Source organism: Schistocerca piceifrons, chromosome 3 (assembly GCF_021461385.2).
Source record: "Schistocerca piceifrons isolate TAMUIC-IGC-003096 chromosome 3, iqSchPice1.1, whole genome shotgun sequence".
Classification (NCBI taxonomy): domain Eukaryota; kingdom Metazoa; phylum Arthropoda; class Insecta; order Orthoptera; family Acrididae; genus Schistocerca; species Schistocerca piceifrons.
In genome coordinates, this window is record NC_060140.1 from 502,624,891 (window position 1) to 502,642,665 (window position 17,775).

At 41.0% G+C, this 17,775-nt stretch overlaps 1 protein-coding gene across 1 annotated transcript in view; it reads left to right on the forward strand.

The window, feature by feature from the left end:
• Positions 1-9,176: 9,176 nt before the first annotated feature.
• LOC124788779 (atherin) overlaps positions 9,177-17,775 on the forward strand; it is an 89,250-nt gene continuing 80,651 nt past the window's right edge. The window contains exons 1-2 of the mRNA XM_047256062.1: positions 9,177-9,211; positions 13,912-14,083. Of these exons, the coding sequence (XP_047112018.1) occupies positions 9,177-9,211; positions 13,912-14,083 (207 nt within the window). The remainder of the gene's footprint in view (positions 9,212-13,911; positions 14,084-17,775) is intronic.

Consider the following 17,775-nt stretch of genomic DNA (forward strand, 5'->3'; position numbering starts at 1 on the left):
GTCGAATTATAGCAGTTCATTTTCTTATCTTAAAATATAAGGCACTAAGCGTAAGCAAAACATGCAATAGCGAGTAAATATACCAGTAGAGAACAGAATGTCAACAAGTGGATGCAGCACAATTCTTACAACGAGGCTCTGCCAAGCGAATAATCTATAATTAATACAATAGTGTGACCTAAACTCTATGTTTGTACACAGTATATCAGCATTTCTATACACCAAATTAAAGAGTAGTTATGACAACAAACAGAAATGTATAAATATGCAATCCATACGCATAGCAGTAAACATATATCTTACGTAATAAACAGGTCATTAGCATCATATCAGCATAAGCAAATAAATGTTCATATGTAATCTTAATAAGTAAACATGAAGGCGCAAGCAGATAAATGACAAAGTGTAACCTACATACATAACAGCAGAACTAATCAGGTGACAATTATAATTTAAATAAATAAGCACAGCAGGCACATAATAAAAAAAATATGACATCAGTGAAAAAGCAGTGCAGCCAAGCGATGCATAATATATACAAATAACAACCCTATTCAATCATCAATCATTGTCAAAATTAGTTAATGTACGCAAGCACGTCGCTTCACAAGTAAATTCATAGAACATGAAATTAGCACAAAGTATGAATCACGTAATTGCGAGCAGCAAATTACGTCTAAAGTACGTACCTAAGTGGAAATATGTTACCTGAAAAATAAACTCAATTAATAGTTACCTTTTTTAGTTTATTAGTTTCTTCTTCGAAATTACATTCTTCCTGAAAATTTCTCGATAGCAAGTCATCTTAACGTCAGACACGCACAGAATTTACCTGAAGTTCTTAAATATTTTATAGAACCGTATCCTGAAAAATACTGAATGTTAACAACATAATTCATGAAGTCACTATGGCTTTATACTGAATTTAATCGGAGAAATTAGACTGTGTATTTGTTTACGGCTGTCAGTGCATTCGCACTGAGCGCTCGATCAGCTGTAGGCGCGTGACGTAGGAAGCAATTGTTTGCGGTCAACGACTGCCTTGTGCAGCGCGCAGACTTGACTGTTGCTTTGAGTATATGCCGCCGCCAAAACACAGCGCGGTATCCTTGTATTCTCTGCATGTTTACATCTAGCTGTTAGTTTCTCAAAAGTATATCATTCTACAAAAATTTTAACGTTAGATATATGATGTATTCCCTTAGAGCGTCGTGATTTAAGAGTTTCTACTTCAACAGTGTTATCATGAATAATCTTGCGAATTCTATATGGACCGTTATAAAGCAGAAAAAATTTGCGACACAAGCCCTTTCCTTTGTGAGACAAACGGTGAGACTTAATTAACACTTTTTGGCCAACTGAAAAAGTTTTTAAACGACCAGGACGTTTTGCTGATTTCTCTCTTCTAGCAGCCGCAGATGCAATATTTTGTACAGCCAGGTTGACAACTTCAGAATGCCGCAGTTTCCGTGAAGGCGGAAAAGGAACGATTTCAGATATGCGATTTGTCGGTGCTTTGTTTTTTAATATCAGTATAGGCGGTAAAGAAGTTGAGTCATTAGGAAGTTCATTCAGAATGTTTTGAAAAATATGAAGATACTGATCCCAAGTTCTGTGATTCTGATGACAATAAAGACGACACAAGTTATTGATTTCCTTCATCCATCTCTCTGAAGCGTTAGATTGAGGGTGAAAAAGTGAAATGAAGATTGGTTTAATTTTACGACGCCGTAGAGTACGAAGCCAAATTTTAGAACGAAACTGTGATCCATTATCTGATATAACCTTATTAACATGACCAACTTCTTTAAGAAAATGGTTAATGAAAGCATTAGATACTGAACGAGCTGTTGCTTTGCGTAAAGGTGTAAAACACACATATTTTGATGTCAACTCCACTGCTACGAAAATGTACGCAAAACCATTAGTAGAACGAACCACTGGACCGAACAAATCGACTGCAGCCATCTCCTTTAATTTCGCTGGAATGATAGGAAACAACGGTGCTCTGTGAGAAATTGTTGGCGGCTTAGCCTTTTGACATAATTTGCATTTGGCAAGAACAAATCGAATACGTTTTTCCATATTACTGAAGTAGCAATTTTCTCGTAATTTATGAAAGCATTTTCTGGGACCAAAGTGTGCGTAACTGAAATGCGTATACCAAATCAGCTTATTAACCCACTCATCAGGAATACAAACTAACCAAACAGAGTTTTCGACCGATTTTCGTTTAAAAAGAATGTCATTGCGAACTGAATAGCATCTAGTTTCTCTGGATCAGGAAGAATACCTTCTGTGGAAATAATGTGACCGAGAAATTTCACCTGAGAACGACCAAATTCAGATTTTTCTAAGTTCACTGTAATGCCAACTCTTGCAAAAATACGTAATAATGAATCCAAAATTTTGTTGTGCTCACTCCAAGAACGTTTAGCAATAAGAATGTCGTCAACATATGAAGTAATATTGTCATGAAGATAAACAGGTAAAATTTCGTTTAAACTACGAATGAATGCTGCTGAAGATACAGTAAGTCCAAACGGTAATTTCCGAAACTGGTAACAGTTACCAAAGGCTAAAAAGGCAGTATATTTTCTACAATCAGGGTGGAGTTCTATTTGCCAAAAACTTGCGCGCATATCAATCGTGGATAAAACTTTAATTCCATGGAAATGTTGAAGAAGTTCATCTAAATTTTGTGGACGGTCAGTTTCAGGAATGATGATATTATTTATCTGTCTGGAATCCAGAACCAAACGAATTGACCCATCCTTTTTAAGAACAACGTGTAATGGGCCGGTATAAGGACTGACTGCTGGCTCAATAATGCCCTGATCTAACATGTACTGAAGTTCATTCTTAACCTTGTCTCTGTAAGCCAAAGGAATAGCGTACGTTTTCCCGCGAAATGGTGTGTGTTCTTTTACTTTAAATAAATATTGTAAGCCTTGTATAGTTCCTGTGTGATGACTGAACACTGTAGTATGTGAAGTCAAAATTTGGTGCAGCTCTTCTCTTGCAACGTCATCTGGCACTTCAGCTTTCTTAACCTTTTCATTAATTAATTCTTCGCTATTAATTATATCATCCATCGCGTCTCTGTATCTATTGTCATTGTCATGAATAAACACACCGTCGTCATAATGCTCAACGAAAACATCAGAAGTAAGAAACCTTAAACATTTTGTATCTGATTCAGATCTTGTTAAACACTCGAAAAATTTCAAACATTTCGGCATTCCGGCAACAGTCAAATTCACACTTCCTTCTTTAAAGTTCAAAATTGCCTTATGTGCGTTAAGAAACTCCATACCTAATATAATTTGTGTACTGAGTAATGGAACAATAATAAAATTAGCAGAAAATTCGTATCCTTGACAAATGAAATTTAAGTTGGTCTGTTGTTTAACTTCCACACTTTTTCCAGAAATAGCGCCCCGAATTGTAGTTTTAGAAACAAGTAACACAGGACAGGCAATAGTTCTTTCACATATACGAAAAACTGGTTCACTAATGACATTCAGTGGGCTCCCAGAATCTAAAACTGCAGTGAACTTATTCTTACCCACACATACTTCAATAACAGGATGTAAAAATGCGTCTACATTATTTTCCTTTTCGTCTAGCAAAATGTCTCTCATGTCTTCCAGGCGTACGTAGTGTAAGGTCGTAGTGTCATTACTTTCTGAACCGTCTATATTGCTGCCAGAAGCCGAAGTTACAAGTCATTGTCGATTGTTTGCGTCACGTCTTTGAGTATTCGCGTCATTTCGCGGATCAATTTCTACGATTTGCACTTGTCTCTCTGAAGTTCTGTCACGTGGAGGATGCCAATTAGGTCCCTCCTGTCTGTTAGATGCAAATTCTTGGTTGTGTCTGTTATTAAAATTTCTATTTTCCTGTCTGTCTGCATGACTACTTCTTGTGTAATTTCGACTGTCACTTCTGAAATTATTGTTGTATCTACTACCCTGGTTATTTCTGTAGTAAGAATTTCTATTACTGTATGAATAATTTCTGTCTTGATGATACCGATTACTGTTTCCGTATGATTGATCATTCCGATACGAATTACCGTTATTATAATTGTCTGTGTAATTTCTGTTAGAACGTCTGTTATTGTCATAAGGCTGGTATCTATTGTCCTGTCTGTTACGTCTGTCATTCTCAAAGTTACCCATATAACGCCCGTTCCGATCACTATCTCTTTTCTCTGAAAATCTATTGTAAATACTGTTACTGAAAAAATTACAAGAAATCCCGTCGTCGTTGTCATACTCAAGTTCTTGTAGCAACGTCTTAAAAGTCTCAATGTCGTCTTTACATCTTCCGGCTAAAGCAATTTGTCTTATGGATTGTGGCAGCTTAGTTAAACAAATGCGAATTAATTCAGTCGGGCTATAAGGGTTGGACAGGAACTGATTCTTTCGAATCATGTCTTCAAAGTATTCTGCCGGCGTGCGGAACTCAGACTGTTTAAAATTACGCTGCATAATGAGACTGTGTTTGACTCTGTCTTGCGTGTTTTCGGACCAATATGCCGATAGAAATGCATGATAAAAATCATTTAGATTATTACAATCTCTAATAAGTGCACGCATGCGCGTCGCCGGTTCGTTTTCTAAATTTCCACACATAAATTCCAGTTTGTGACTTAGTGGCCAATTTGGTGGAAGTGCGTACATAAATTGATCTAGCCATGAACATGGATGTATGTCATTCTTAGAATTACGAAAGATCTTAAATTTCCGAACAGTCAAAAAGTGTTTATAGTCAAAGTTTTCGCCTCGTGGCGACAAAGACCTACCGCGTCTGTCCCAGTCACAATGACGATTATTGTTAAATTCACACGCCTGGCGCTCTCTTGTTGCATCCCGTAAATGAAACAAATTATTTTCTTCAAACCCCTCTGGTATCTGTGATTCTAAATTTCTTTTGCCGTCTTTTCCTACGATTTCGCCTTCAATTTGTTTGACTTGCTTTTTTAATGCCTCAAATTCCCTTTTCACGCGTTCATTAAATTTTCCTTGATTTTCAACATGCTTATTTATGTTCTGGTACTCTTCGGTTTCTGCAAATGGCAATGGTGCTGTATCATCTGAATCTCTGTCCCCATTTAAACTAAGACTTGTCAATTTATCTGAAATCTCCTCAACTCTTTCCGCTAAGTCACCTATTTTTTCTTTCTGTTTATTTACGTCTTCCGTAAGTGTCACGACTCGGGTTTCAGTATTAACACATTTGGTAGTTAACTGTTCATATTGTTGTGTTAGGTTATTTATTCTGTCATTTGGTACGGATTCCTCGATTCTCTCAAATATTTCTTCCTTATCGTGTGCGCCTTGTAAATTTAACTCTGAAAATTTCTGTACTATCACGCGATCTCTTTCCTCCTGTTCTCTATCCTGTTCCTTTTGTCTGATTTCTACTGCAATTAATCTATTATTATGAGCATTCAAAATCGGTTGTACTTCTTCTCTGATTTCTTTCTTTAATTCATCTTTCATATTTTTGAAACTCGTCCCTATTCGTGAATCCAACCGCATTTCTATTGTTTCCATCTCTATTTTAATTGTTCCTATTTGTGATCCCAGTGAGTCTAACCGTGTTTCCATTGTTCCCATATCAGTTTTAATTTCAGATCCCAAGTTCCCATCTATGTTTTAATTGTTCCTATCTCTGTTTTAAATTCAGATCGAAACTGTTCCATTGTTCCCCTATCTGTTTTCAATTCAGATCGTAACTGTGATCCCAAATTTAATATTGCACTCATCAGCTGCTCCATATTAACTTGCTCGAAATTCCTTTCGCCCCTAACATTTCCCGCAAAACCAGTTTCCTTCGTCATAGCTGTAAAGCTATCTGTGTTCGATACTATTCCAGAATCTTCTATCGTTAATCTCGCATTCTGTGAATTTTCTGATTGAGAAAAATTTTGAAATGGTTCCGGACTATCTTCCCGACTTATTACATTGTTTTCCACTTCATTATCCATCATACTGTTTTCCTCTGTTGGCGAGTTCGCCATGTTAACAATTTCGTCATTCTCACTATTCATCATTTTCGCCTTTTTCATCGATCGCGTAATCATTTACAAAACATACAAAACTCGTCACTGTACGAAAATTACACACAATGCCTCCTTATCTCCAACAATACCATTCACACGAAATGTTTCCCTCAAACACGATTAACGATCAATTGAAATAATTGCACTAAATTGTCAAACGCATATACAAGACAACAAAATTAAATTCTGAAAAAAAAATACCATTAGAAGAATGACAATTACCAAATCTACACATGCAATATAGACTACAATTACTAAACTACAAATTACTACAACAATACTACTGTCTACTATTTTTACAATCAGAAGATTCCAAGGGACGATCCGAAGCAGCGGTCGCCACGTGCATGGGGGCTTAATTAAATATATGAATATAATTTTTTTTTTTGTAGCTGTATGTCCGATTACGCTGTGTCTCGTAAACGGTTGGCCCTGACTAGTATTATTACGCAATCTGACTGCATAGAACAACAACAAAGAATGAAATGAAAATTTTCGTTAACACAATTAATTAATTAAGTCCCCAGCAACTATAAAACCTACAAACCCAAGGCACAAGTATAACTGTTCTGTGTGTGGAAGTATGACTCAACGTACACATCTGGCACGGTTCTTCTTCAATAAGACAAGAAATTTCAAATACCATTTATACTGACGTGATAAAAAAAATTAAAAATACTATAATTGCGCAAGAAACCCAGAATTACACTCTAATACAAGAACACACGCCAGATGCTTTGTTGACTGAACCTGTAATGACGCATTATTCAGGACACTGAAATAATGAGAGAGAAAACAAAATTTTCTTTTTTTTTTACCTTCGTTTATATTGATGAAAAGCACTCTAAACATTACAATCTCTCCACACCGACTCGCTTCTACCACATCTCAACAAGAACTTTTCAGTATCACATCTCAGCAAGCACTCTTCACTACGACATCTCAGCAAGCACTTACTACCACGAGTTCTCAACAAGCACTGCCAGTGGAGGCGGCTGAATAATACTCTTTGGCGCAATCTCTGGCGCTGTGGCTCAGTGTAGCCACCTTTCAACATAAAGTCCGGGAACACTTTCAATTATTTATTTCACAAGAACTGAACATTGTACAGATGTCATATGTATTGCATTTTGAATAGAATCCCCGAAAGTTTTTTTTTTTTTTTTTTTTTTTTTTTTCAAACGTTCGATATGCGAACCACTAGTGACCCGGCAGACGTCAATGCGGTAATCGAATTCTTGCCATACCCGTTCCAGCACGGCATCGCCGACTGTGGCAGTCGCTTCCCGGCTTCCCGTATTCTCTCCCGGAGCTCTGCTACATCACGTGGTAGAGGCGGTGCATACACCAGGTCTTTAATGTGTCCCCACAGAAAAAAGTCACACGGAGTGAGATCTGGTGATCGGCGAGGCCATTTCATGAAACAACTGTCCCCTTCTGTAGCACTGCCGATCCATCAATGCGGCAGCTCCGTGTACCCACGAACTTCACGATGAAAATGGGGTGGAGCCCCATCCTGCTGAAAGATGAACGGAAAGTCCGATTGCATTTGAGACATCAGCCATTGCTGCAACATGTCCAAGTAGGAATATCCAGTGACAGTGCTGTCGGCGAAGAAGGATGGTTCGTACATTTTTCGACGTGACAAGGCACAAAAAACGTTTACCTTTGGGGAATCACCCTCAAATTCAATGCATTCGTGTGGATGCTTTGTACCCCGAATTCGACAGTTATGCCTGTTCATTTTCCCATTACTGTGAAAAGTGGCTTCGTCGCTAAAAATTAAGCGATCAGCAATGTCATCCCCATTCTCATTCACTTGTTGCAACTGCGAAAAAACTCAAAACGCTTGTCTTTGTCGTCGTCATTGTACTTCTGCACTAGCTACAATTTGAATGGTTTCATAAACAGCTTCTGTCGTAGGACTTTCCACTCTATCATTGGAGCCATTTCGAGTTCACGGGATACACGACGCTCCCATATCTTTGGACTCCTTATGAATGTCTCCACATTCACTTCACGCACACTGGAACGTCCGCTTCTCTTTGCCGGGCACAAGCAACCCGTCGTAACGAATTTGTTGTGCCAGTGGTAAATGGCCTTCCTTGTAGGTGGCTTCTTACCGTACTTTGATCTAAACATCCGCTGAACAGATGTAGCACACTTGTTTGTGTCGAACGCCAACACTCAGAAAGCTCGCTCCGCACCTGAACTCGCCATGTTTGTGACTATCGCTGACTATCGGCAAATTATCGAACTACGCTGTGGCGGTATACATGGAAAAAACTTTCAGGGTTTCTCTTCAAAATGAAATATGTATGATGTCTGTGCAATGTTTGGTTGTTCTGCAATAAATTATTGGAAGTGTTCCCGAACATTATGGACACCCTGTATATTATTGCCGACATATGGGGATAGATGGAAATTATCACTAACTTTAATTGTATCAGTGGGGCACCTATTTGAAATGAGACTTAAGTTTTCTTTGAACTGTTCAGCGACTGAATCATTTGAGCCAGGGGGTCGGTAAAACGAACCAATCATTAATTTATTCCGGTTGTCAAGTACAGCCACTACCCATACTAACTCACGGGAACTATATACCACTGTTTCATTTCTGCAATTTTTAAAAGACGGAATCGCAGTAAGTAATTAATTAACGGGAAACTTAAAGGCGTTATTTTAAATGAAAGGCAGGAAGTTCCGCCAGAAAGACGGACATCACGTCAAAATAATTGTAGGAGGTATACAAAAGAGAAGAAGATATAGAACGAAGGATGGAAGGTCACTGTCAATGATCATTACGATCTTTGGAGATGTCTGTGTCTACCCAACGCGTAGGCATTGCGAGGAGGGCGTTGGAAGGCGAGTCCTGCGGCCATCAGTGAGACGCAAATATCTGACGGTAGTATTCATTCCGCCGCGTGTGCTATCGCTGTTTTCTGGCATCAGCGTCACCAGTTCTGCGGCTGTCACTGCCGCTGTTGCCCGCCACGCTTGCCGCGTGAAGGCGATAATTACGGAACATGCGCCTAACGTCCCGTGCATCGACCTCACTGCCCTTAGTTTGCTGCGTGACTTCCAGCCATTCTTCCACGCGCACATGGTTGCCTACACGCACGGCGCTCTTCGTGAAACGTAAGGCGTCTTACAAACGCTACCCGACAGACTACAGCGTCTGCTCTATGGCTTTGTCAGTGATAGGGGTATCGCTTCTTCTCCATCTGTTGTTTTGGTATTTACCCGTCACATTTTCTATATTTTTTGCCCTCTGTCATTGGCTTTTTGCGCAAATGAGTCACTATCTGCTAACTGGAAGATACAATTGCCGTGTAGACTGTGCATAGATAAGTTGTTGTTCCAAAGAATTTTCCTAAAATCATGCGTCGTTGCTCACATAAAAGACATTTTGTTGTAAACAATCGGGACAAGCTGCTAAAAAGTATTGTTTTACGAATTTGTAACCAGTTTCAATTTTGAGATCACCATCAAAACGATTCCAATGGTTGAAACTGGTTGCAGAAAGGTAAAACATTAACTTTAAACAGCTTGTGCCGCTTATTTACAACAAAATATAAGTTATCGTTCCATACAAATGACTACTTCGCTCCTTTTCTGTATGTGATTTATAATGTTACGAACGTGTCGTGGAAACCATGGATGAAGAGCAACAGACAGGTTCCATATTACTAGGTTTCCGGAAAGCGTTTGACAAGGTGTCCCTCTGAAAACTGTTAACGCAGGTAAGTGAGTGGTTCTAAGACTTCGTAAGTAGCAGTACGCAGTACTTTGTTCGCGAGGGCGAGTGTTCATCACAGAAAAGGGAATCGTCAGAAGCACGCCAGTGACGCGTGATAGGACTGTTCTTGTCCTCTATGTAAATAAGACGTGATCTGACGGATGGAATGCTATCTGCGGCTGTTTGCTAATGACGCTGTGGTGTACGGGGAAGTGCATCGTTGAGTGACTGTGGGAGGACACAAGATGATTTAGACAATGTTTCTGGTTGTTGTGACGAGCGGCAGCTTGCTCTAAATGTAGAAGAACGTAAGGTAGTACAGATGAATAGCAAGATCAATCCCATAATGTTCGAATACAACATTAGCAGTTTGCTGCTTCACACAGACAAGTCGATTAAATAGCTAGGCATGCCATTGCAGAGCGTTACGAAATGGAACGAGCACATGAGGAAGGTGAATGGGAGGTTTCAGTTTATTCGGAGAATTTTAGGAAATTGTATTTCATCTTTAATGGAGACCGCATATAGGAAACTAGTGCGACCCATTCTTGACTACTGCTCAGGTGTTTTCAATCCCCACCACGTCACATTAAAGGAAGACTTTGAAGCAGTTGAGAGGTAGGCTGCTAGATTTGTTATCCGGAGTTTCGATCAACATGCGAATATTAAGGAGATGAATTGTGAACTCAAATGCAAATCCCTGGAGGGAAGACGACGTTCTTTTCGCGAAGCACTAGTGAGAAAATTTGGAGAAATGGCATTTGAAATTGACTGTAGAACAATTCTAACGCCGCCAACGTACATTTCGTGTAAGAACAGGAAGGTGACAGAAATTATGGCACGTACGGAGGCATATAGACAGTCGTTTTTGTATCGCTCTGTTTGCGGTTGGAACAGCGAAAGAAATGCTACGAGTGATACAAGGAAACCTACGCTTTTTTGCGAAGTACGTGTATAGATGTAGATGCAGATGTACACATATAAATGAAAATTTGTGCCAGACCAGGGCTCAAAATCAAGACTGCTGGTTTTCATGAGTTGTTGTCTTAATCATTAGGCTATCCGAGAATGCCTCCACGCCGGACTCCTCCGCTGATGTTTCCAGCTATGAGTTGGAAACATCTAGTGTGTGGGAATAGCAAAACTAAGGGAAAGTAATTCAACTGATTTACGGCGAATGTAGAAAGGTCATGGGAGGCATTGGATGTGATGTCGGTCGTCTGCTGCTGAAATTTATGCGTTTCATCTGTCTCCACACAGTCCTGGTGGAAATACACTCCTGACACCCCACAATGAGACGGGCGGCTATCTGAGTCACAGTAGACCGTCGTACGTCCATTAGGCTCTGTGGTGGCGACGTGATGTCCCGTACGTGCGGCGGTTTATGTGAGAAGCAACATTCTCTCTGCGATGTTGTAGATCCACCGTGAACAGTGTTGACCTGTACAATCCTAATTCCACAAGCACTGGCCTTTGCGACACGCACCAATTATCATCACACGTTCAAAGTCGATTAGCTCACAACCTACTGCCGCGTTCACTAAACATCGATTTGTAGCGAACTGTTCAGATGTCGTGTCTGCCTCACACGCCGCAGCAAGGTCTCACCACCACTTTAATGTGTCTGTGAAAGTGTTCACCATGCTCCTCGCTGACATCACTTGATCTTCAGGTAATAAATCGAAGGTAGCTGTTTAAGTGTGTATCTCGAAGCTCATTAGACTGTCTGTTGACTACAGCAGAAATATAACATGGGTCCCTTTTGCGTCCTAAGAACTTCACCTCCTTGAATGATACCAAAGACCCCTGTGTCACTGCCATCTTTTATTATAATTTTGAATTGAACTATTTTTTTTAAATTCAGGTCCAACAAACACGCCCTCTTTCAATTTCACTTCTGACAGAACAGCACAGGATAACTTCAAATATTCTCTCTCTTAACAGATTTTTTTGTATTTCGCAAGCCGGTTTTCTCTAAACCAATGTTGATCCTTACTATCTCATTTTTTTTGCAACAAAGGAAGGCAGTTAATATAGCCACTTTTCTGGTCAAGGAGTAAACAGGGCAATTTTAAATTACCGGAAACATTCCAAGTGTGAGCGGACTAATTTATTTTAACTATAAATAGATTTTAGTAATTTTCCTTCATATTTGCAGCATGTGCAATACTACTAATTCATACTCGTATATATTACCATTGTGAAATATAACAGCCTTTAGACAACATTTAGAAGAATCCAGAAACAGTCCCCATTCCTTTGATTATATTCAGTTGCAAAGTCATTCATTAAACCGATAATATCTGAGCTATGCACCAAATCCTCTTTGAAACATTGACAAAAGTCTGCTTTTTTTCTGTGAATATAAATGTTCCAACAACAAATATTTTTCTTTGAGTCTGGAACCGAGTTGTCGTGCTTTTCCCCTCATTACGTCCGAATTCCTTAGTCTAGGATAGTTAAATGTATACAGCTTTGGTTTTAAAATGTCAGAAGTGGAAGTCAACTACTTATGAGCTTGTTCACGTGTATGAAGTTTGATGCCGCTATAGTTACACAAGCTATCACTGTCAAGAACTTGTAGTGCTTTAGGAACAGGATTACGTGTACCATTACCCGCAAGCCAAATGGCAGTCGAGAGATTTGGGTACCTTGTTACTTTCTCTTTGTTTTCTGAGTTGTAAAACCAGTATCATTAACGCTGCAAAAGTAGTTAATCACTGGTATGGTTTTTCTGTTTCTCTCCATATTATTGGAGCAGTAAATCAAAAGGTTTGTTTCCTTCATCATTTTCTGCGATCTTCAGTACACACGTCGCGATCTGGTACCCACAGCTTATCCCGATCACTAAGTTTATTTCTAAAGTGACGAAATTATACTTTCTATACCAAATATGTAATATTCCTCTGTCTTTTCTTAACAGGAAACTCACTGTAAACTTAACAAACTGTGAGGACAACCACGACTAGCCATTGTGCTAAATACATGCAACAAAAGATAGGAAGTAGAGTTATATTGTTAAAAAATAAACAGTTGTAAATAAACTACAAAAAAGAAGGGGCTTGTCATAGTCGTTACAGTCGCTACGAATCAGTGTACTCCATGCCACTGTAAATTACCATTACTAACTGAAATATGTACCATTAAAATAGATCACAATGGTTTTTTGAAACATTAGATGTTGATTAAAAATGGTGTGTAGTAGATCAGGAAGTGTCAGCAAGTCGACTGTTTCTACTAACATGCAATACCCAACTTGCAGCCGGCCGATTTGGCCGTGTGGTTCTAGGCGCTACAGTCTGGAACCGCGCGACCACTACGGTCGCAGGTTCGAATCCTGCCTCGGGCATGGATGTGTGTGATGTCCTTATGATAATTAGGTTTAAGTAGTTCTAAGTTCTAGGGGACTGATGACAGCAGTTAAGTCCCATAGTGCTCAGAGCCATTTTGAACCCAACTTGCATCTGGAAGGGCGCTGTCAACGCCAGCTGCTAAGTTGTTGCAGCATAATTTAATCATTGCTACCTAGCTACTGATAGCACCTAGTTCGCAGCCATCTACCTCACTTATGGGAGCATCGAATGATAAAGAATGTTGTTGTTGAGTAAGCATTTTTGACCCAGTTCTTGCCGCAATACCCACAGCTTCCCGCACACGCCACTCTGGAGTCAGAAGTGACCATCATGAAACACTTAGGCGCTGCTGCTCCCCACTCCCTCCCCCTTTCCGCCTGCCGTAGCATTGTACACATGTTGGACAGTGTGCAATGATAGGCCAACAAGCTAAGCAGCTTTATTTGCTGTGTAGCCATGGACACGTTCAAGCAGAATAGTTCTTTTCTGGCATTCTATCATGTCTCCAGGTTGATCCATCTTACTGTACTGATTCCATGTAATCGGCTGGCACATTCAAACCATTTCACAGCTGTTTTTCCAGCAGTGTAAGGTCACACGAACGATTCTACATAATCTACGGCGCTCCAAAATGACCAGTGTTCTGTTTTAAGGGGGTGTCATGTTTTATGGTGTGAAGTGACTATACATGTATCTTTCTAGAGTACACAGTTGGGTGTAACATGTTTGCGTCTGCCGTGTTGCAGCCTGGCCGGCATGTCGCGGTCTGTGACGGTGGCCGTGGCGTACATCATGAGCGTGACGTCACTCTCCTGGAAGGAGGCGCTCAAGGTGGTGCGCGTCGGGCGCGCCGTCGCCAACCCCAACTTCGGCTTCCAGCACCAGCTGCAGGAGTTCGAGTCCTACCGGCTGGCCGAGGTAAGCGCAGTCCGGCCTCGTCTCGACCGGCTGAGGGTGCGTTTGGTCCGTCACTATACTGGGTTCCCAACACACACAGTAAGTCCGCAGTCCGGCACCAGTGCTAGCCTAAAGTTGGCGACTTTTTATTCCTTCTCTGAACTAAATAGTTTCATGCTTGTGTTATGTTGTGTGAAAGTTTCACTCTGTAGACTTGAAATTCCTTTTTTTCGCGAATATTTGTGTTTGATAGACACTGCCAGCACAGTTTAAAAACAAAATAGTACAATGTCACCTAAAAGTCTTTTAAAACTGGAAAATTCAATACTTCACGGAAATGATGTGAGGTTTTATTGAAATAAAAAAAAGTGCACAACATTACAGAAGTAATAATTATCATAAGAGTATAACAGTTGATTTTTAACAAAGACAATGTTCTTGATAACAAATGTTCAACGTGTCGGCAGTCATTCATGACAACACCGTCCGCCCCTGGTAGCTGAGTGGTCAGCGTGACGGAATGTCATACCTAACGGCCCGGGTTCGGGTCCCGGCTGTGTCGGAGATTTTCTCCTCTCAGGGAGTGGGTGTTGTGTTGTCCTTATCATCGTCATTTCGTCCTCATCTACACGCAAGTCGCCGAAGTGGCGTCAACTCGAAAGACTTGCATCAGGCTAACGGTCTACCTGACGGGAGGACCTCGCCACACAGATATATATCAACAACACCTGCAGTCGAGGGACAATGTTGTGAGTAGCACTGTAGGTATGGTGAGAAATTGCCGTGGGATTTTGTCTTTTCGCATCCCTAATGAAGTCGGACGTTCGCGGTAGACTTGCTACTTCACATAACCCCACAGCCAATAATCGCACAGACTGAGGTCTAGGGACCTGGGAGGCCAGGCACAAAGAAAGTGGCGACTCAGCATGTGATCCTCACCAAACGATGTGCGCAAGATACCTTGTACACGTGTAGCAATATGAGGTGGAGAGCCATCCTACGTTAAGGTCATACCTTCCAGCAGGTGTTTATCAGCCAGGCTAGGGACAATGTAATTCTGTAACATTTCGGCGGACCTCGCACCAGCCACACTGACAGTTTGAAAAACACCACGCCGCATTCCTTCGAAGAAAAGGTGTTCTGTCACAATTGATTTGATAATTCTGCGCTACACCGTGACTTTCTCGTCATGCAATGGCGTTTCCACGACAGTACTAGGATTTTCGGTACCCCAAATCCTGCAGTTGTTGGTGTTGACTGACCATCGGAGTGTGAATGGCTATTCGGGCCACAACGCATTAGACAAACAATCGTCATCTTCCCCAATTTTTTGAAGTGCCACGCTGCAAATGCTCTCCGCTTCACAAGATCGGTGGCTAATGGTTCAAGATGACGCTGGATTTTGTACGGATATCGTTCGAGGCAATGTCTTAGCGCTCTCCAAACAATAGTGCGTGGAATGCCGCTGACGTCACCACGCTACGCTGCACTGCTCCATTGCTTCCTGAACTGTCCGAGCAGAAGTAGCACTTGTGTCTGGTCACTCAGTAAGGAGCCAATCGACTAAACAACCCTTGGCTTCGAACCTTGTAATCATTTCCTTTACAGTGACGGTTGTCACAAGACCTTTATGCGTTCGAATACCCTTTTTATGGCGATATCGTAAAGGTGCAGTATCGGACTGTCGATTCTGATAGTAAAGCTTCGCTAATAGAGCTTTTTTTTGGTAAAATCAACATGCCACGATTGCTGGTGCATCTGACTCCCTCTCTCACTGCAGGTGACTTTATACGCGATTCTCATACAGCATGATTGAACTGTTGCTGTCCAGCACCACCTGTTGGCCGGTTTTGCACTCGATTTTGGTTTCAATAAAACCTCATATCGTTTCAGGCATGTTTTTCAACTTTTACCTCTCTACGTACATTATTCCGTGAATTAGAACATTTTCAAATGTTAACAGACTTTTGGGTCACACTGTGCATAGGAATCTAGAATCGTGTGTTGTTGAAGACGATACAAAAAAACGGTTTACAAATGAATGCAGCTTCTAATTCTAAAGTCTTTATTTCATTTCTCACAAAACAGTCACACACAAAATTTGAAATCTGTCATTTCTCTATGTAGTCTTCCTGCAACCGTGTACAATATTCACAACATCGACACCACGATTCAGTTGGCACTGAGATCGCTTCCCGAGAAGTCTGTCTTGACCACCACTAGAATATCGTTGATGGAATAGCAGCACGACTGGAGGATGTTCCACCACAGAATGTGTCAGTCATCATCCGATAAAGTCATAAATCTATGTGAGCCAGGTCAGGTTGAACAAGGAGCGTGAGAGACAGTTCCAGAGTTGTTTTCACGAAGAAACTCCTGCGTCGCGTCCGCCTGATGCGTCAGTGCGTTGTCTTGACCAAAGATCACATTTGCAGCCTTTTTACGCAGTGCCGGCAAAGTCCTTGTTCATAAAATCATCGTGGGAATCGCACCTGTCACTGCATGCCCTTTGAAGCACAGTTGACTAAGGATTACGCCAGTGTTCCAACCCTTTTTTGGGCATTAGTGTTAGCCCGAAATTTTTTTGGTGGTGGTGCTATAGGTGTAATACGCTGGCGCCTATGTTCAGGTTTCAGAAACGGCATCCATGTCTCATACATAGTCACAATTGTTGAAAAGAAAATCACATTCACGGTCAACATCATCTCGCAAATTTACACACATGCAGCCGTCAGGTTGTCCATCAGGATTCCTGGCCCACATTTGTAGTACCCTTTCAGTGTTTTCGGGTCGACATGCAGGATTTTGTGTTACTAAAACGTACACCTACACTCTTCATGGTGAAGCACCCTGGTCACACATTTCAGCAAGATAATGCCCGCCCACACACGGTGAGAGTTTCTACTGGTTGTCTTCGTGCTTGTCAAACACTACTTTGGCTAGCAAGGTCGCCGGATCTTTCCCCGATTGAGAGCGTTTGGAGCATTATAGACAGGGCCCACAAACCAGCTTGGGATTTTGACAATCTAACGTGCCAATTGGACAGAATTTGATGTTTTAATCTTCAGGAGGACATCCAAAAACTCTGTCAATCAATGCCAGACCGAATAATTGCTTGCATAAGGGCCAGAGGTGGAGCAACGCGTTACTGATTTGCTTAACTGGTGAAGCTCTTTCTCTTGAATAAACCATCAAATTTTTCTAAAGTTCTTTTTTTTTTTTTTTTTACAGCGTGTGTCGTCAGACTTGATGGTGTTTGATGGGGACTGGGAGATTGTTTTGATTCGTTGTCTCATTACGTTCGGCCTCCTTTGAATTGTCGCACCCACGAACGCACGCTTTCACGTTAATAACGCCATCACAACGCAACTTGCAACGAATGTAGAGAAGACTAACGTTTACTCTTGTACTGAAACGGTCATCATTCGTGGTATCAAAATCACTCATCACTCTCCCCAGAGTTGCTACAGTTCTCAATGAGTAAGGCTTTGCCTCAGTGTCACGCGTATACAAAGAATGCCCGCATATTTTAAGCCATATCGCATGTTTCTAGCTGCTCCTTGTTTTCAGGAAGGAAACCGGATATCTTAGAAACAGTTCAGAGGTGGATTATGACTAAGCACTGTGCAGAATTCAGAGACTGGAGGGACACCAGGGGTGACCACAGAATGGTAGGCTGGTGGGGTAGTTGCACAAGTAGTACAGAGTGGGAG